The sequence below is a fragment of the Oncorhynchus masou genome, chromosome 2 (genome assembly GCF_036934945.1).
Source record: "Oncorhynchus masou masou isolate Uvic2021 chromosome 2, UVic_Omas_1.1, whole genome shotgun sequence".
Classification (NCBI taxonomy): domain Eukaryota; kingdom Metazoa; phylum Chordata; class Actinopteri; order Salmoniformes; family Salmonidae; genus Oncorhynchus; species Oncorhynchus masou.
In genome coordinates, this window is record NC_088213.1 from 48,485,206 (window position 1) to 48,506,499 (window position 21,294).

Below are 21,294 nucleotides of genomic sequence, written 5' to 3' on the forward strand. Positions count from 1 at the left end.
AAAACATGTCTAGAATAGAATCACAAGAATGTAGAGTGTGTGTGCTTGCTCGTGTCCGTAATTTCCTGAGAAGTCAACATACTGTATTCAAATTCCGTCCCCGAATAATGGAAGCCTGCCTGTTCCGAGTGTTCTCTGATTCTTTGGAACTCAAATAACAAGACAAACCTTTGGCGTCTGAACCCGAGGGAAATGTTTGTAAACTTGGAACCGACTTGCTCTCGTCAGACCTCTCGTCAGTCGACGGGGATGAAACGTACAGTCAAAGTTCTGCCACCCAGTCGTGTTTCCAGTCCTCTGGAATTCAGATCGCAGGTCTCTACTACATTATTTTTTAAATAGGGGCTAACAATTGTGGTCATGTACGCCCATTGAGTATGCTGATTTCGGTTCAATTGGTCCAGGCATTGTTTCAGTCACATTCAACTAAACTAAATTTTTCCTCTATTCCCTTAGCACACGTCTGCTAAAAGCCATCTTGGATTCACAAGTTAATAGATGGGGCTGGGATGTAGGTTTTGAATCAAGAATATTTCATTGGCAAACTTACTTCCATTAAGGTTTAATTACCATTATGGGCAGTGTGACCAAACTATCCTCCTATTGTTTGGCTCTGGGCTAACTAATTAACTGCAGATGAGGAGAAATGCACATTCTGACCATTAGGAAGACAATGTACCGTGAGCGGCTCTCTGCATCCTATGCAACTCCAACTGCTTCTTCAGTTTATCTGCGAGAAAAAGAAAGAGGAGATAGAAAGGGAGTAGAAAGAGAGGAGGGGGATAAAGAAAGAGTGAGATGAAGAGACAAGATAGAGAGCGAGAAAGAAGATATGTGAAAATGTTATTTTAAAAGGTCAAGGTTATTTACAATTCATCATTCCGTCATTACAAACACTTGTTATCCAACTGGCATTCATCCCCGGCAAGTGTATGATGTAAACTAACCAACTCAACTGTAGTGGGCCTTTATTCATCAACCAAGAGAACCTAAGTCTGTACAATGTTTGAGTTGGAAAAAACCCAAGCCATATAAAAACAAGTCTCGTTCTTTCAACATAACATTGGTGACAATGTCTTGTATGAGTCGTTGGCTGTGTCTGAAATCTGTCCTGCCTACTACTTACTAAAATGAAATTTCCCTGTGTAAGTACTAATCATACTTCATACCATTTAGAATCCACTGTTCAGTAAAAATGTATGCATTAAGCACCAAATATCAACATACTAGGCTTACCTATACTGAGAACGCATCATCTAATGGGCAAATGTGTCGTTTCCCACCATTTGTTCATTTGGCTACAGCCCGTCCTCTAATCGAATTACCAGTTGATTATCAGCTGTTGTCAAACACACGTGGTCTGAAATGATGCTTTTCTTCCTCAACAGTGTGCAGCGAATTAGAAATGAAAAGCCGAAAAGAGTATGACATCCTGGCTTTTAAAGCATACAACATTTTCAAAATGTCACATACTATAAAATGTTATATTTTTGCATAGTCTGAGGCTCTGCATGCTAATTAATCAATTGGGTAGGTATGCTGTCTCTAAAGAGAAATGGGCTTAATATTTCACACTTATTGCATGCTCTGGTCATTTAGATGGGTGCTGTCAGCTGTTCCGTGTTAGTGGGCAAATAGGTATGACTGTGGGCATGATTGATACTATACAGAGGGGAGAACAAGTATTTGATACACTGCCGATTTTGCAGGTTCCTATTTACAAAGCATGTAGAGGACTGTCATGTTTTATCGTAGGTACACTTCAATTGTGAGGGAAGGAATCTAAAACAAAAATCCAGAAAATCACATTGCATGATTTTTAAGTAATTAATTTGAATTTTATTGCATGACATAAGCATTTGATCACCTACCAACCAGTAAGAATTCCAGCTCTCACAGATCTGTTAGTTTTTCTTTAAGAAGCCCTCCTGTTCTCCACTCATTACCTGTATTAACTGCACCTGTTTGAACTAGTTTGCTGTATAAAAGAATCATGTCCACACATTCAATCAAACAGACTCCAACCTCCAAGACCAGAGAGCTGTGTAAGGACATCAGGGTTAAAGAAGTTCAAGATGACAGTCAATCATCCTCAATCTGGGGTTCCATGCAAGATCTCACCTCGTGGGCATCAATGATCATGGGGAAGGTGAGGGATCAGCCCAGAAGTACACGGCAGGACCTGGTCAATGACCTGAAGAGAGCTGGGACCCCAATCTCAAAGAAAACCATTAGTAACACACTATGCTGTCATGGATTAAAATCTGTCAGCGCACGCAAGGTCCCCCTGCTCAAGCCAACGCATGTCCAGGCCCGTCTAAAGTTTGCCAATGACCATCTTGATGATCCAGAGGAGGAATGGGAGAAGGTCATGTGGTCTGATGAGACAAAAATATAGCTTTTTGGTTTAAACTCCACTCGCCGTGTTTGGCGGAAGAAGAAGGATGAGTACAACCCAAAGAACACCATCCCAAACGTGAAGCATGGAGGTGGAAACATTCTTTGGGGATGCTTTTCTGTGAAGGGGACAGGACGACTGCACCGTATTGAGGGGAGGATGGATGGGGCCATGTATCGCGAGATCTTGGACAACCTCCTCCCTCCCTCAGTAAGAGCATTGAATATGGGTCGTGGCTGGGTCTTCCAGCATGACAACAACCCCAAACACACAGCCAGGGCAACTAAGGAGTGGCTCCATAAGAAGCATCTCAAGGTCCTGGAGTGGCCTAGCCAGAATCCAGAACTGAACCCAATAGAAAATCTTTGGAGGGATATTATATTAAGTTCTGCTTTTCTGATGTATCAAATACTTATGTCATGCAATAAAATGCAAATTAATTACTTAAAAATCATACAATGTGATTTTCTGGATTTTTGTCTGTTTTTTGTTAGATTCCGTCTCTCACAGTTGAAGTGTACCTATGATAAACATTACAGACCTCTACATGCTTTGTGAGTAGGAAAACCTGCAAAATCGGGGCAGTGTATCAAATACTTGTTCTCCCCACTGTGTATATATATATATATATATTTACAATTGAACAATCATCAGCAAACCATGACAATCAGATAATGGCAAGTTATTCCCACCACTCCCCTTTCCCTCCACATACACAAAACAACAGGCTACATGGGAGCACATCATACAAAACCCTTCTCTCCCTAAAATGTGTCTAATACAGTATATCTGGTGTAAAGTAGACTATGTAAAATATTGATTTGCATCAACTTGTGCCTTGTGTTAAATGAAAGAAGCTGAGCATCTAAAAAGATGTTTCCCCATTGCTTAGCCTAAAAATGAGATCAAGGTCATCATACCACTTTATGGAAGCCTTCGGAGCTTCATCATTCCCCATCAGAGCTTGAAGAACAGAGTACATGTAAGAAATTAAACCTTATACCCACTTTCTCTCCAGCTACAGTTTATCAGTGGTAGATTTTGAATCAAATAACATTTTATTTGTCACCTGCACCCGAATACAAAGTGAAATGATTACTTACAAGCCCTTAACCAACAACGCAGTTCAAGAAATAGAGTTCAGGAAGTAAAGTAAAAAATGATCTAATCAAAAGCTAACGTGAAAATTACAGAACGGTACAACGCATACGATTTTTTAAATCTTTACACAATAGACCCACCCAATTAGAGAAACTGGTAAATCCCGCCATCTATCTAATTCTTCCCTTCTAACTTTTTTGAGAAGTGGAGTATAGTTCACTTGATATTTCTTATTAATTTCAGAAAGAATTTCCAATCCCAGAAATTACCAGTGGTGTGGACTTGAGTCATATGACTTGGACTCGAGTCAAACTTGTAATGGGTTTAAACACTGTTTCCCATGCTTGTTCAATGAACCATAAACAACTAATGAACATGCACCTGTGGAACAGTCGATAAGACACTAGCAGCTTAAAAACGATATGCAATTAAGGTCACAGTTATGAAAACGTAGGACACTAAAGAGGCCTTTCTACTGACTGAAAAACACCAAAAGAAAGATGCCCAGGGTCCCTGCTCATCTGCGTGAATGTGCCTTAGGCATGCTGCAAGGAGGCATGAAGACTGCAATTTATTGCTCTGGCCAGAACTAGAATGTCGGTACTGTGTGACGCCTAAGACAGCGCTACAGGGCGACAGGATGGACAGCTGATTGACCTCGCAGTGGCAGACCACGTGTAACAACACCTGCCCAGGATTGGTACACACATCCAAACATCACACCTGCGGGACAGGTACAGGATCGCAAAAACAACTGCCTGAGTTACATCAGGAATGCACAATCCCCCTATTAGTGTTCAGACTGCCCACAATAGGCTGAGAGACGCTGGACTGAGGGCTTGTAGGCCTGTTGTAAGGCAGGTCCTCACCAGACATCACCGGCAACAACATCACCAATGGGCACAAACCCACCATCGCTGGACCAGACAGGACTGCCGAAAAGTGCTCTTCACTGACGAGTCGTGGTTTTGTCTCACCAGGGGTGATGGTCAGATTTGCGTGGAGGGTCCGTCATGGTTTGGAGCGGTGTGTCACAGCATCATCGGACTGAGCTTGTTGTCATTGCAGGCAATCTCAACGCTGTGCGTTACAGGGAAGACATCCTCCTCCCTCATGTGGTACCCTTCCTGCAGGCACATCCTGACATGACCCTCCAGCATGACAATGCGACCAGCCATACTGCTCGTTCTGTGCATGATATCCTGCAAGACAGGAATGTCAGTGTTCTACCATGGCCAGCGAAGAGCCTGGATCTCAATCCCACGTCTGAGACCTGTTGGATCGGAGGGTGAGGGCTAGGGCCATTCCCCCCAGAAATATCCGGGAACTTGCAGGGGCCTTGGTGGAACAATTGTGTAACATCTCACAGCAATAACTGGCAACTCTGGTGCAGTCCATGAGGAGGAGATGCACTGCAGTACTTAATGCAGCTGGTGGCCACACCAGATACTGACTGTTACTTTTGATTTTGACTCCCCCCCTCCCCCTTTGTTCAGGGACACATTTTTCCATTTCTGTTAGTCACATGTCTGTGGAACTTGTTCAGTTTATGTCTCAGTTGTTGAATCTTGTTATGTTCATACAAATATTTACAGATGTTAAGTTTGCTGAACATAAACGCAGTTGACAGGGAGAGTATCTTTTTTTGCTTAGAACCAGACTAGAACCAGACTTCAAGATTCAATGTCATGAAATGGAACAATGATTGCTCTGCAAGTACAAAGCATAAGCTCTCAAACACCATATTTGGCATTAACAACAGATTGCTGGATATCTATGAACACGCTACAATACATCACTGCAACGAGCCATCACATTGAAAAGAAATGGGACATGAATTCCCATGTACTGACAACTGAAAACATGGAGAAGAGGCACACAGCACAGAACTTAAAACGGCACTAAAGAGCAACTGCCCCTGAAAACCAACAACAAAACACTTGTTGCATCGATATGAGTCAGAAATTGACTACAAAGTGTAAATAGGATAATTTTGGTCATAAAATCAGTATCGCCTAAAACAGAGTTTGGAGCCTCACTGCGTCACAATGAGTAAATTAAAGTTTGGATTACAATTATGTCAACAAACTATGGACCCTTTGCCCAGCTCCACGTGCATATTGCTCCTCCACCCACTTTGCTTCCCTTACCTATGTGAAGCTAGCCACAATAAGGATTAGCCACAATAGTGGAATATGCGGTTCATCTTCAAAATAAAAGTCAGTCTACATAAAAGTCAGTCTACATCTGTAAATAGAATTAGCTTCCAAGCGAGATTATGTTATTTCTCAAACTATGTTTATAATTGAGGGATGATGATGACAATCATTGGCCCTGTGCACAGTTGGGTGCCAGACTGATCCCCTGATCATGAATGGATGTCGGGACCTACCAGACAGAGCAAAGGTGGGTATAATAACATGTCCAGCAAATGTGATTGCAAAGGTTTAGCGACCTACAAATCAATTTCATTCAATGTTCACTTGCTATTTTCACAGCTTGTCAGGCAAGACCTCAGAATAAAAGTGTGTCATGCGACACAGGTACTTGTGTCCTCCTCCGTTGTTGCCAGTCTCCCTGACACCTATGAAAAGGACACGCGATCATGAGGCCTCTGATAGTAACTGAGTTGCTGGCCTGATGGCAGAGAAAGCGTCATCAATAATGACATGTAATGTGTGTTATGTGAAAAGTTGTATTAGAAAATACCCAGCATGATAAACGAGCAGGTTAATTCCCCAACCAAACAGATACAACTAGTAGAGTAATTTTGGTTGTGAAGTGACTTTTTTCAGAAAACTGTGTATATCGCATGTCACTTCATCACAGGAGAGGCATTGAATGTAAACATGTTTTTTTTTAAAATCAAAATGCGTTTTTTTTTGGCAGAAATGCCTTCTGGAAAATGTGAACTTTCATGTGCCTTATTAACAAACTTAAAACACCTGTTTCTGAATTACATCTTCAAACTTTGGGCAACCATGGCATCTGTGACAGAGAGGGAGAAGTGTTCATCCTTGTATACGGGTAAGAGAGTCTAGGTAGCTACATTTTAAGATATTATACGTTTCAAATTTTATCAGAAAGTCATTTTCATTGCAAGTTGAAGAGTACTGTTAGCTAGCTATCTAACGTTAGCTGGCTGGCTCCCAAGCTAATGTAACGTGTATGATCCATTTGCATTGCTAGTTATAGCCTAATGTTATCTAGCTAGTTAACGTTTAACCTAGTTTATCTTTATCTACCTGCAGATTCATGCATGATGGCTAGCTATGACAATCAGTTTGTATTGTTAGTAGTATGGATTGTGATTATTGCCGCGTTCAAAACAACTGGGAACACAGAACTGGGAACTCAGAAATCTCAAGCTGTGTTCGAATACTCATACTAACCCCACTAACTGTACTATTTGTGACGTGAATTGAGTGTATAGTATGCTTATTGGCCACAGTATGAATATAGTTAGTATGCCAAAAGTTCCTGGACACTATTTTCATGCTTTTAAGGCCCATAAAGCTATTCTTCAGAAAATGGGCGTGGCTTCATAACTTTTCAGATTGGAAAAAAATGGCGGAAAATATGCAGCCGAAGTCCGACGAGAGCAGATACAAATTCATTGCTTTAACAAATATAACAAATGTTAAGAAAATATTGAAAAATGTAAGAAAGTAATGCCTTTTCAAATAAGTTAAGTTACACGTTATGTTGGCTGACAATTAGTTAGCTTCGCTATCCTTTCAGCAGTATGTACCGGTATGTTAGCTAGTTTCCTACTAATGGCAGCATATTAACTATCTACTAACTACCCAACGTTTATTAACTTGATTATTTACATAATTCTTAGCTAAGTGGTATAGTCGGGAGATTCAATGGCTATCTACTCCGATTTCAGAGCACTCTTGAGCAGAATAACTGATGAATTTACGAATGCTCAAGACCCGTTGAATATGGCTGGTGTCCGTAACCGTCGGCAAAAAAAGCGTAATTAAATTGTTGCCAGCAGCGCATTTACAGTCACCAAAGCTTTGGATAACATGAAGACAGCCTAACCAGCTCTGCTAGGGCGAGTAAAATGGTCAGAGTGAGGTGTTCTCTCATTTGTGTCTGGAAGTAGCTAGCCAACGTTAGCCAGTTAGCTTGGGTGATTGACCACCGTTGAACGCTCAGATCAACCCTACTCCTTGACCAGAGCGTCCAGTGTGCGCTCTGAACACTCCGAGAGCGAAACGCTTTGAATTTACAAGCGGATAATCTGACAACGCTCTGGATCTACGAACACCCAGAGCACACTCTGGCACTCTAGATTGAATTTATGAACACACCCGAAATAACTTAACAATAACTTGTTTAGCTAGTCATTTGTTAAACTAACAAGCTAGCAAGAGGTTGCATAGCAACAGCATCAACTTCCGGTAGACAGGTGAAGCTCTAGTATGCTCAACTGAAAAGATAGCGTTCGTTAACAGTATACTAAAATGAACTAACAGTATGTAGTACAGTGCCTTGCGAAAGTATTCGGCCGCCTTGAACTTTGCGACCTTTTGCCACATTTCAGGCTTCAAACATAAAGATATAAAACTGTATTTTTTTGTGAAGAATCAACAACAAGTGGGACACAATCATGAAGTGGAACGACATTTATTGGATATTTCAAACTTTTTTAACAAATCAAAAACTGAAAAATTGGGCGTGCAAAATTATTCAGCCCCTTTACTTTCAGTGCAGCAAACTCTCTCCAGAAGTTCAATGAGGATCTCTGAATGATCCAATGTTGACCTAAATGACTAATGATGATAAATACAATCCACCTGTGTGTAATCAAGTCTCCGTATAAATGCACCTGCACTGTGATAGTCTCAGAGGTCTGTTAAAAGCGCAGAGAGCATCATGAAGAAGATGAGTTTATGGAAAATTAAAAAAAAAAAAAAAATGTATGAAAAAAGTTGTAAATATATGTAAATATATATATATATACGGGACACGACAAGACGAGGACAAAAGACGTCTGAACTGCAATGCCATCTTGGAAAGAGAGTTATAGCGAAGTATTAAATGAATTAGATATGACTTTAGATAAGACTCATGCAGAGGTTGTTGGAAAAGAGCAGTGACAGAAAGAAGAAGAGAGAGGAAGAATGGAAATAATGGTATTTGCTATGCTGAGAGGACTTTGGCTTGAGGTTTTCACCGAAGTCCAAGAGGCCTCATACAGGTGCGTGAGTCGCCTCCCTGTCGCCATGATATAATTCTCTCCACCATCCAATAGCCATTGTACGGGGCAAAGACGAGAAACATAAATAAAACACTGCTGAAGTGCTTAAAATTAGGATTCCTACTGAAGTGCAAACCTTTCATGACTCGTAATTAAGGTAATGTCGTGTTCCCCTGCTCAGATGTTGCATGCATCAATCGTTGCATGCCATGTTATCGACTGTGCCATCGGGTACCAGATTGCTATAACAAATTATGTGGTTAGTTGATACGCAAATTACCTATCAGGTGTTATAAGGTCTGGCATGCGTTCGTCTGTGGAACACAACCAATAATTCCTTCAAAGGTAATACAAAATCCATAGGGGTTAAAAGTCAGCTCATCTTAGCTATAGAGTCCATAAAGTAGGAGTAACAACACATACCATTCATCAATGAATGATTTAACATGTTGCACTGAGGTCTTACTATGTTGGATACAGTAACATGCTGACATATAACATATGCCATTTAGCAATCGCTGTCATCCAAAGCGACTACAGTCATCGGGGATACATTTTTGTTGAGAGAAAAAGTAACAATTTACTTTGCAAATAGCGTACATTTCAAATAATATATAATGGAATTTGGGATATATCAGAGAGGTTTGTGACTAAATTGCCTACCGATAGCTATATAATATACTGTACAGCGGATATATTTTAAGATATAATGCAGAGTAGCACAGTGCTCTTGAAACACATTGCGCTTACTGCATCAACAACTCCTACACAGCTGAGGCTGAGTCATCCTTCAAGATCCATTATACAGGCTATGTATCAATGAGTAAGTAGACCATACGACCACAGGTTAAGAAGATGGTGTTGACAACAATGGTGTTGACAACGACGTGAAATGCTACAAAATGCAAACAGGCAAATAGCCTACTGCAAGTTAAATTGCTTAGGATTCTGTATGGCGGGGAGCATCTGAGAATCAATCAGGGATTCTCAGAGGTCAATAAGAGTAAAGTGGTCAAGTGCTTATCTAATATCCTGCAACACTACACCAAGATAGAAAAGGGGAGCCCAGCAGGCAAAACTAGTTGCAATGACGTCGTTACAACCAGATTCCAAACAGTTGTACTGTAATCTCTTTGTAATTGCATAATTTCTGGTCATTATGACATTATTTCAACCAGCTTTGCACACTGGGAAAGAGACAGCAGTTTTGAGAAAAAAAAGAAACAAATGATGACAATCTTCATGTTTCTGCCGACTAAATATTTTGAGGAACTATGTTTTGTGTTCTGTGTGTAAGTGGCTGTAAGAATATCCTCTTTACTTGACGTGGAAAAAGCTAAAATCAATAATTTACACAGATTGACTGACGTTTTTAGCTGTGTATAATTCTGTTATACACGGTGTGTGGACTCTTCAGTGTTCCATTAACAGGCAGACTGCTTTGCTGTCCCTGGTTCTTCACAATGATGAGATTTTATATTTCTGAAAAAAACACTTGGCTGGCTAAAGAGGCAAACTTCATCCCTCTCCTCCACTTCCCTCCCCAGCCAGATTTGGGGCTGTACATGGGCCTGAAAAGCACAAGGGCCCGTTCCAAACCCTTGCATGGTCCCCTTTCCGTGTCGGGAGACGCGCAGTCATCATAAAGGACAGCTTACCAGCTGAAAGTCTCCACAAATATTTGCCAATTCCTGTGGCCTGGAGGTTAAAGGTGAACAGCCGCACGAAAGACCACAGTGAGCTCTTGGCCCCAATACCATGCACACATAGGCCTACAAAGCTTTGAATATTCATCACAGATGCATAAGTCAATGGGGGCATTTGCGTCAGTGCATACATTTATATGTACATCTCCAAGATTTTCCAAGAGAAGCCTGGAAGCTATTTCTATTTCAAGACAATACATAACAATATTCATAACATGACAGTTAGTTACGTTAACATCAAACATACTGTATATCATTTCATGAAATCTGCTGAGAGGATAATTTATCCATATTAAAAGATTGTAAAATGTTGAGGAGAGACTACAGCAGCGGGGGCCACAACTGACATGATGAGTACCTGTATGGTCTGGCTCTAGAGCCACACTGATGTTGCATTCCTCTCCTGACATATCTTGTGATCTGTCCCCAAAAAACGTAGAGCCACTACCCCCTTGGCACAAGAAGTGGGAGAGGATGGGGGAAGATAGGATTTGTCCTACTGCAAAGTAGGACAGCACCACATAAATCCCTACACATCTGGCGAATAGATCGGGGGACTCCGCTCGTTTTTTTTTTCGACTGGCCCGCACCTTTTCTTCTCCTTCAGAAGACATACATCACCCACCCCTCTTCAAAATAGAGCTTTGTCCCCGTGCTTTTGGGGCCAGGGGGCTTGGAACATGTGTGTCTCTGGCAGGATTTGATTCCAGAAAAAAAACATTGCTGTGGCCAAGAACAACACCGGTAACCGGGGAATCTTGAGGCACCCCTGTCTCAGCTAGCTACATCTCTTTCTCACTCTTTTCTCCCCGTAACTGACCCTCATGCCACGTACACTCATGAGGCGAACCTTACCAAAGCCTCTTTCTACATTATGCTACATTTTTTTCTTTCTTTGTTCTGCATCCACAATGAGGCACAGGTAGTCTAAAATGTCCCGGGTCCTCATCCTCAACGGCAAGGAAAACACACAGAGCTAAATATATTATGGCACACATTTCCGTTAGGGAGAAGCAAGTAACTACATTCCACTATAAACACTGCCCTTCATGTAGGAAAAATGCAATTCCACGCCTTCAATATTATAATAACGTGAGAATATCCAATTCTGTTACCCTTGTTTGGTCTTTTTTGTCTTGAGTAATTCTTATAATATATTCTTACACAATTGCAATAAAATGTGGGTCAAGGGACAGGATTCTTTTTGAATTCAATGCCTTAGTTGATGAAATACCAATACAAAGGCCAATATTCAATTCAGTTTGTTTGATTTGCACAGCAGGGTGTTTTGGATAGAATTGATTTAGAAACGTGCAGTGGCTTGGCAAAACCTGTTCATTTCTGACCATAAACCTGCCTGAAAAGTCATCCAGACTGAACCAGATTATCCAACTACCTGGATGATTTTTGCAACACAGCTAGCCAAGAAACTTAGCTTCTACTGTCTATGTTTCAAACTTTAAAATTCCATAATGGCATCATTGGACAAGATCACAATATTTTTTTTGTGATTGACGCCTCTGGTGTACAGCTGTGTCAACACCTGAGAAAAACCACTGTAAAACGGTGATGATACCCCCAAATTCCAGTGTGCTAGGTGTACACTGGCACTTCAGAGTGAGTGACGGGCGCAAGCCACCAACCCTAGCAGGTGACTTTCAGCACAGCCAAAGAGCGGGTTTGTGGTGAACTGCCTTCTGATCAGGGCACGCACGCACACAGAGAGAGAAACAAAAAAATATTCCATAGTACTCATACACACACAAACGCTACAAAGATCAAACTGTATAGGAGTGTACTGGAGATATGGCAAACTTGCTTCTTGTGCTATTGTGTGAGAACACATGCAAACTTAGCTATTGTCATATTCAAGGTTCTTGTTCCACACTGCATGCATTAGTCTACACCAGCAGGCCAATAAAAAAATACCAATAATAATTTAATTGTTTTTTTGTTTGTTTTTTGGAACTCAGTCGGGGTCTCAACTTACTGTTGAGAGTTAGAATAATAGAATACACAAGGTGCAATTTAGACATTTGGTTGTGCATCAGCAGTCACTCAATTAGCCCATGTCAGTTACATTTTTAGATTGGTAAGTTAGTCTAGCGGCCAGCTATCTAAACTTGTAATAATGGGTATGGATGTGGGTACGCAGGCCCACGAACCACTGCGGCCGCTCATGATGAGTTCCTTTTTTTGAGGCCCTCATCCCCCATCAAAGTTTCACACATAATTTGAGAAGCAGTATACTTTAGTTCCTTTAAAAATAAATATTGTGATATTTTAGCATGTGGCCAATTCGATATACAGTGCATTCGAAAAGTATTCAGACCCCTTCACTTTTTCCACATTTTGATACGTTACTGCCTTATTATAAAATTGATTCAATTGTTTTTTTTCCTCCTTCATCACTCTACACACAATACCCCATTAATGACAGAGCAGGTTTTTAGAAATGTTTGCTAATTTATAAAAAATAAATAGCTCAAATATCAAATTTACATAAGTATTCAGACCCTTTACTCACTACTTTGTTGAAGCACCTTTGACAGCCTCTTGTCTTCTTGGGTATGACGCTACAAGCTTGGCACACCTGTATTCGGGAAGATTCTCCCATTCTTCTCTGAAGATCCTCTCAAACTCTCAGGTTGTATGGGGAGGTTGAATGGGGAGCGTCGCTGCACAGTTATTTTCAGGTCTCTCCAGTGACGTTCGATCGGGTTCAAGTCCGGGCTCTGGTTGGGTCTTCTTGGATCTTCATGTTCAATGGGTGACATGTCTGGTGAGTATGCATCTGTGAAGAGCACACTTCTCCAGGTTGCCAATTGCCATCGAAGGTGTGCATTTTGCCCACTGAAATCGGTTACAAAGCCAAACTGCAGTCAGGTCAAGACCCTGGTGAGGACGACGAGCACGCAGATTAGCTTCCCTGAGGTACTTTCTGACCGTTTGTGCAGAAATTCTTCAGTTGTGCAAACCCAAAGTTAATCGGGTGGCTAGTCTCAGATGATACCGCAGGTGAAGAAGCTTGATGTGGTTGCTCTGGACTGGCATGGTGTCACGAATCCCGTCGAAGATGGTGCCTCTTCCTGTTCGGGCGGCGCTCGGCGCTTGGCGTCGCCGGCCGACTAGCTGCCATTGATTCCCTTTTTTGTTTCTGTTAGTTTGGTCTGATTGGTTACACCTGTTTTGAGTTTAGTTTTGTTTGTGGGCTATTTAAGGGCACTAGGCCCGCCAGCTTTTGTGCGGGCTTGTTTTCTGTTCATGGTGTTGGATTATTTGTGGATTCTATTTTTCCGGACAGTTTAGTCCTGTTTGTTTGGACTGGATATTTTATGTGCCCTTGTGTTTGGCATGTCCGTTTTCACTGTCTTTGGAATAAAGATCCACGTTCTGAACTACCTGCTCTCTGCGCCTGACTCCTCCACCCACTACTCCTAGAAGCCGTTGCACATGGTTACCCGTGGTCTGTGGTTGTGAGGCCGGTTGGACATACTTACAAGTTCTCTAAAATGACATTGGAGGCAGCTTATGTTAGAAAAATAAACATGTAATGTTCTGGTAACAGCTCTGGTGGACATTCCTGCAGTTAGCATGCCAATTGCACGCTCCCTCAAAACATCTATGGCATTGTGAGACATCTATGGCATTGTGTTGTGTGACAAAACTGCACATTTTACACTGGCCTTTTATTGTCAACAGCATAAGGTGCAACTGTGTAATGATCATGCTGTTTAATCAGCTTCTTGGTATGTATTATCTTGGCAAAGGAGAAATGCTCACTAACATGGATGTAAACTAATTTGTGCTCAAAATTTGAGAGAAATACATTTTTTTGTGATTTGTCAAGGATCACTTATTTCAGCTCATAAAACATGTTGCGTTTAAATTTTTTCTCAGTATAAAACAAGCTACAACCATCTAGAGTACTTAAATTATGTCTAATATTGACACACACCAAAATCATTTTACCTATCTTTATTCTGCCAACATAAAGATAATTAAAGTGCTCATTAAAACATCTAACAATATATTTAATTAGATGCATAGGTAATTCAATCAACAAGTTTTTTGATTTATACAATCAACATTTTACTGAAAGCAATAGGGATTATATTTTTCTAAATTAAATTTAAAGTTTTGAAAATCTGGTAAATAAAAATCATGTTTTTACTATTTTGTTAATTTGGTATGAAAATAGACTTTCAAAAATGTACCTGTAATATAAGGTTAATCAGAAGTATCACTACTCTGCATGGTTCTCCCTTTATTGCAACTTTTCAATGTGTTTTAGTGGTGAAGACATTTTGCGGTGGTAAGGAATTCAGCTGATAAACAACAATGATATTTTTCACAGCCTTTATTGTTCATATTTTCCTAGGGTGCCAATAATTCAGGATGGTAGTGTTTGAAGAGGTTTGGCTGAAAATTTGGGAGAAATAGGAAACACATTTGCATTTTTTTCCAACCCCCAATGTACACCACTTCTGTAGAACGACCCATATATAAAAGCTAATATTCTGTTAACTCATACGCAAATAATTTGGTTGACTTGTCCTATACTCGTATTTGTGGCCAAAGCATAGATTTGAGAAATAAACTATTTCAAAACCCCACCTCAAACTTGAAACAGACTTTTTCAAATATGTGTGACGTGACGTTGGCTCATTGGCTGAGCCAATCAGCTGTTAACTTGTCAATAATATTTTTTATGAAAGATATACGCCCACATCATTCCTGTTGTTGGGGTGCACCCACAACATTCAAACACAGAAAAGCTGCTTTTTACTACTTAGTTTTTCTTCCAAGCAATGGTAATTATTTAAATATTGTAATTCATTACTGGTCATATTTCATATGAATCTGGAAACACTCGACAGTTACTTTCGGACATAATGTGTGTGAACTCAATTTAACAATTAGATCACATCTATGCTCTAACTAAACTAAACTATGTTAAAGGGTGACTGCAGTTCCTGATTTGGTCTCGTTTTGAAGATTGCTCCTTCAGAAATGCTAGTAGCCATGACTGAAAGCCAACGAGACCTGACTTGGGGGTGTGGTTTGATGTGGGTGTGTTATGTTTGCATATTGATGGCACCGATAGAGATGGCAGCTTTGCTTCAAGTCCTTAGGAAACTGTGCAGTATTTCGTTTTTTTATGTATTATTTCTTACATTGTTAGACCAGAAAACCTGTGTCATTACATACAGCTGGGAAGAACTATTGGATATCAGAGAGATGTCACCTTACCAGGACTGCCAGCACTACGACCAGGAATACGACTTTCCCAAAGCGCATCTTTTGTCTGCACCTCCAAGGGCATTTGAACTGATTCCAGAAGCCGACCCAAAACAACGCCGTCAGAGGAGAGGGTGCCGGAGCGTTCTTCTAGTGAGGCTTTGGATGCACGCACACCACCCACCACTTCTGAGTATATTACTTGCTAATGTCCAGTCCCTAGTTAACAAAGTCAATGAATTTAGGGCAAGAATAGCTTTCCAAAGAGATATCCGGATTTGTAACATACTCTCTTTCACGGAGACCAGGCTAGCTGGGGACATGCTGTTGGAGTCCGTACAGCCAATGGGATTTTCAGTGCATCGCGCTGACAGGAACAAACATCTCTCTGGTAAGAAGAAGGGCGGGGTGAATGTTTCATGATTTAGCCACTCATGGTGTAATTGTAACAACATACAATAACTCAAGTCCTTTTGTTCACCTGGCCTAGAATTCCTCACAATCAAATGCCGACCATATTATCTCTCAAGAGAACTCTCCCATTGCATTTGGACTTTAACTATGCCACTTTGTTTACATACTCATCTCACATGTATATACTGTACTCGATGCCATCTACTGTATCTTGCCTATGCTGCTCTGTACCATCACTCATTCATATATCCTTATGTACATATTCTTTATCCCTTTACACTGTGTATAAGACAGTAGATTAGGAATTGTTAGTTAGATTACTTGTTGGTTATTACTGCATTGTCGGAACTAGAGCACAAGCATTTCGCTACACTCGCATTAACATCTGCTAACCATGTGTATGTGACAAATAACATTTGATTTGATTTGATTGATTTGGTCAGGTGGATTAAGCATGTCCTAGTTTAGGCCACCTAGCAGGACAAATTCAGACTTAGTGTAAGGGGCCAGGAGAGAGTTTAGGGCAGGTAGGGTTGAAGCCGGTGCTGATGGAGGACGATAGCAACTGTCAACAAAGAGCTATTTGAAATGCTTAAAACCACCAAATCAAATTGGTTGGGGACAGACTTGGGGGAGCCAACCGAGCACTGAAGGTGGTAAAGATCTGAAATAAAGTTATCAAATAAAACAAATATTGTATTAAAATAAAGTAATGTGAATAAATGATGTTAAATAAGTGATGGGCAGTCACTAACACCATGGGACTTATTAATTGTTTTATTCTGTGTTGTTACAGTATTCAACCCACATAATGCAAAGTGCATTTGTCTTCTTTTTTATTACAGTGATTATCTTTTAATAATCTAACCAAAACGAACTCAAAAAGCACTAATTGCTCAGCGTTAGTGAATAAGTATTCAACCCCTTTGTTATGGCAAGCCTAAATACATTTAGGAGTAATAATTTGCTTCACAAGTCACATAATAAGTTGCATGGACTCTGTGTGTTTAACATGATTTTTGAGATGACTACCTCATCTCTATACCCCACACATATCTGTAAGGTCCCCCAATCAAGCATCAAATTTAAAAAACAGATTCAACAACAAAGACCAGGGAGGATTTCCAATGCCTTGTAAAGAAGGGTACCCTTTAGTAGATACTGTAGGTAAAAATAAAACAGACATTGAATATCCCTTTGAGCATGGTGAAGTTATTATTTACACTTTGGATGGTGCATCAATACACCCAGGCACTACAAAGATACTGGTGTCCTTCTTCAGTTACCGGAGATCAGCTCAGGGGTTTCACCATGAGGCCAAAGGTGATTCTAACATGTATTGTCTCAGGGGGTAGAATACTTATTTAATCAATATTCCTTTTTTAGGGGTATTTCTTACACGTTGATATTAATCCCACTTTGTAACACAACAACGTCAAGGGGTGTGAATACTTTCTGAAGGCACTGTAAATGTGAGGCAATCACACTGCATTAATACTGGAGAAGAGGATACTGTTGGTGCTGAAACTCGGCATCCCTTTAATTTCCAGTCATCACTCCTAAATCATTGCTGGCTGCGTGGTGTAAAGCCCAATCGCTCCTGGGTGAAGTTTCCCTAGGTACAGATCTAAGATCTAAGATCCCCTCATCCTGAACCCTTAGTGGGGAAAATGCAAACCTGACCCAAGATCAGTGTTCAGGTGCAACTTCACCCTACACAGCCATAGCTACCGAGCCACAATAGTAAGTCTACGTGGAATAGTTTAGAATCTGAATAATATGAAAGCCAATGGTCCAACATTCTAGAACAGGGTTGTGTGTACACGTTTTAGACCACATAGTAAGTTTTATGTTTTATACTGTGACAAAAGTAAGTCATAAAAACACACAGTAGCTCGTGGCTGTTTGAACAGGTTTGAGGTAATCCATTTCCAAGGGATTACGGAAAGAAAAGTGCTCTAAAACTTGGGGTGGATTCCTTGGCACCAGATGCCGGACTTGGTGTCTGGCATCTGGTGTAGCTAAGGACCATTTGAAAAATAGGGTTGTTAGTACTTTTCCAGCTACATAGAGGAAAATGGATATTAAATGGATATTAAAAAGCGGTGACCGTGCCAGGGAGCTTTATGGCACCCGAAGCCTACCTGTCAGGGACATAACCCAGAGAAGGCAGGGGCGTGCTTAACTGAGCTCTCATAAAACAGCCTTCAGGGGAGCCACCCTTTCTCGCCAGTCCTGGAAAAGTTCTGGAATGTGCTGAGCGACACTTGGACACTTCAGAGAAACAGGGCCCCCATAGCAGAATGTTCTGTTTTTTTTCTGTTCACTATTAGGAATCATAGTCTGCATCCCAAATGGCACCCTATTCACTGCTTTTAACTGGGACCCATAGTGCTCTGGTCAAAAGTAGTGGACTGTATAGGGAATAGGGTGCCATTTGGTACGTAACATGGATAGTGTCTTGGGGTTTCCAGGAAAGTTCATGTAAAGGTAAATGAACAGTGTTACACGAGCCTGCATCAGGGGCATGTTTACTATTAGGATAATGGTAGTGGTGACAATGAAACACTGACTGTAAACCGATTTCCGGCATGCAATTTATAGTATGCACTCTGAACCATCAACCCCTGGATATGCTATAGAGGCAGCATAGTCCACACACTCACTTCCTCTCAGAAACATGCATGGCAGCAATCACACACACTTGCACAGATGCACGCACGCACACACACACACACCACACACTTCAGAAGGTCTTTCTACCAACAAAACGGTACTATTAGCATGCGAGTGAGGATGCACTAGGGCAATCATAAATAGTCTAAAAGTGCTATGTAAAAATGCTATATTCCCAAATGGAAGAGCATGAAATCAGAGCAAACACACAACATAAGCAAAAGTACATGGACACCTGCTCGTCAAACATCTAACTCCAAAATTATGGTTATTAATATGGAGTTGGTCCCCCCTTTACTGTTGTAACAGCCTCCATTCTTCTGGGAAGGCTTTCAAATAGATGAACATTGCTGCGGGGACTTGCTTCCATTCAGCCACAAGAGCATTAGTGAGGTCAGACACTAATGTTGGGTGATAAGGCCTGGCTCGCAGTCGGCATTCCAATTCATCCCAAAGGCGTTTGATGGGTTTGAGTTCAGGGCTTTCTGCAGGCCAGTCAAGTTATTCCACACCGATCTCGACCAACAATTTCTGTATGGATCTTGCTTTGTGAACAGCTGAAACAGGAAAGGGGTTGTTGCCACAAAATTGGAAGCACAGAATGGTCTAGAACAGGTATTCCCAAACTGGGGTACGTGTACAATGCCGTCAGGGATACACCACATAAAAATGTGATTCAATTTTTTTTTCTATTTTTCTATATATATATATATTTATATATATATATATTTTTTTTGGGGTGTACAAATGAACTTAAGCTTACGGACAATGTCAAATGCGATATAGTGAAGCACCTGAGTGAGTTAGGTGCACAATTACGCAGCTACTTTCCCGAAATGGTTGACACAAACAACTGGATTCGTTATGCCTTTCATGCCCTGCCTCCAGTCTACTTACCGATATCTGAACAAGATAGCATCGAAATTGCAACAAGCAGTTCTGTGAAAATTGAATTTAATCAGAAGCCTTTTCCAGATTTCTGGATTGGGCTGTGCTCAGAGTATCCTGCCTTGGAAAATCACGCTGTTAAGACACCCTGATGCCCTTTGCAACCATGTACCTATGTGAGAGAGGATTCTCATCCCTCATTAGCATGAAAACTAAATAAAATAAAAACTCTCCATATGCTGCTTTGATTGTGCCTGGCTACAATGTTTTCAGGAGAGACAGGATTGGAGGAAGAGGAGGGGGTATGATGATCTACATTAAAGAACATATCCGATGTAAACAAATTGAGTGGTCATGTGATAATGAACTAGAATGTATTGGCCTGAATGTTACACTGTCTCCCCAAATGTCTTTTACCCTTATTGGAATATATAGGCCACCTTCCACCAAAAGTGTGTTTTAGATCAGTTTAATAACATGCTTAGGGAATGTGATTTTGGGAAAGAGGTCATCTTAAATGGGAGATTTTAATATGAATTATGAAGATAGTTCTTGTAGGAAAACCCTCAAACGGATCACTAATACATTTGACCTTACACAGCTAGTTAAAGGGCCAACCAGCCTGACTTGTTGCTCTAAAACACAGATTGATTTTGTGTTCAGTAATAAACCAGAGAGAGTGACTAAATCATTCAATATGGTTACTGGGCTATCTGATCATAATCTGACACTTATAGCCAGAAAGCTGTCTAAGAGCAGGTTTAACCTCTCTACTGTTAGAAAGCCGGATCAACTAAGAATACCTAAGAGTGAATTCAAATATTTTGAAAACACAATTAAGGGAATTAACTGGAATGATCTCTTGTCCTATACAGACGTGGAAGCCGATAGTCAGGTTTTTCTATCCACAATCCAGACTACAATACTTGGTTTCCTAAAGAAAATCAAACCCAAACCTGGCCAAAAGAGCACTCTTCCTTGGCTAAATGGAGAAATCTGGAAATTGATGAAAGAATGAGATTATGCTCTAAAAACAGCCCTAAAATCCAAATTAGAGCATGACAGATGTAGGTTTACCATGTTGAGAAATAAGGTGATGAAAGAAAAACAAACAGGTCAAGGCAAATTTTATTTTATTAAAATAATTGGTGAAGCCAAAGGGACATTCTAAATTGATCTGGGAGAATTTAAAAAATTTAACAGGGCAAGACCATAGTAACACTGCAAAAAGACTAGAAATCATGGTGAATAACAAATCTAACACAGGATGCAGTCGAAATAGCAATAGTCTTCAATTCCTACTTTATTGACTCTGTCAGGGTACTGACACAGAACCCCTCCACTGGTTTCTTGGGCTCAGTGCTAGTGAATGATGCTCAACCTGTCTTCATCATAAGGGAGGTTTCTGAGTCAAAGGTGAACAAGGTGATTAGCTCACCAAAGAATTCTAAAGCCAAAGATGTGTTTGGGCTGGACTCTACCTTTCTTAAAAACTACAAAGAGTCACTCATTGGCCCCATTACTAAGGTCACCAACACATCTATTGGTCTGGGCGTGGTTCCAAGGGTATGGAAGTCGGCCACAATAACGGCCATCTTTAAATCGGTTTGCCCACCTCATCAACAGCCCCTTCACATTACACTCCATGCAGTTTGGCT

General features: G+C 40.7%; 1 protein-coding gene across 1 annotated transcript in view; it reads right to left on the minus strand.

Moving 5' to 3' along the window:
- The window catches only part of LOC135553154 (kinesin-like protein KIF6), a 117,798-nt gene that overhangs the window by 26,119 nt on the left and 70,385 nt on the right, over positions 1-21,294 (minus strand). The window contains exon 6 of the mRNA XM_064985308.1: positions 680-730. Within this exon, the coding sequence (XP_064841380.1) occupies positions 680-730 (51 nt within the window). The remainder of the gene's footprint in view (positions 1-679; positions 731-21,294) is intronic.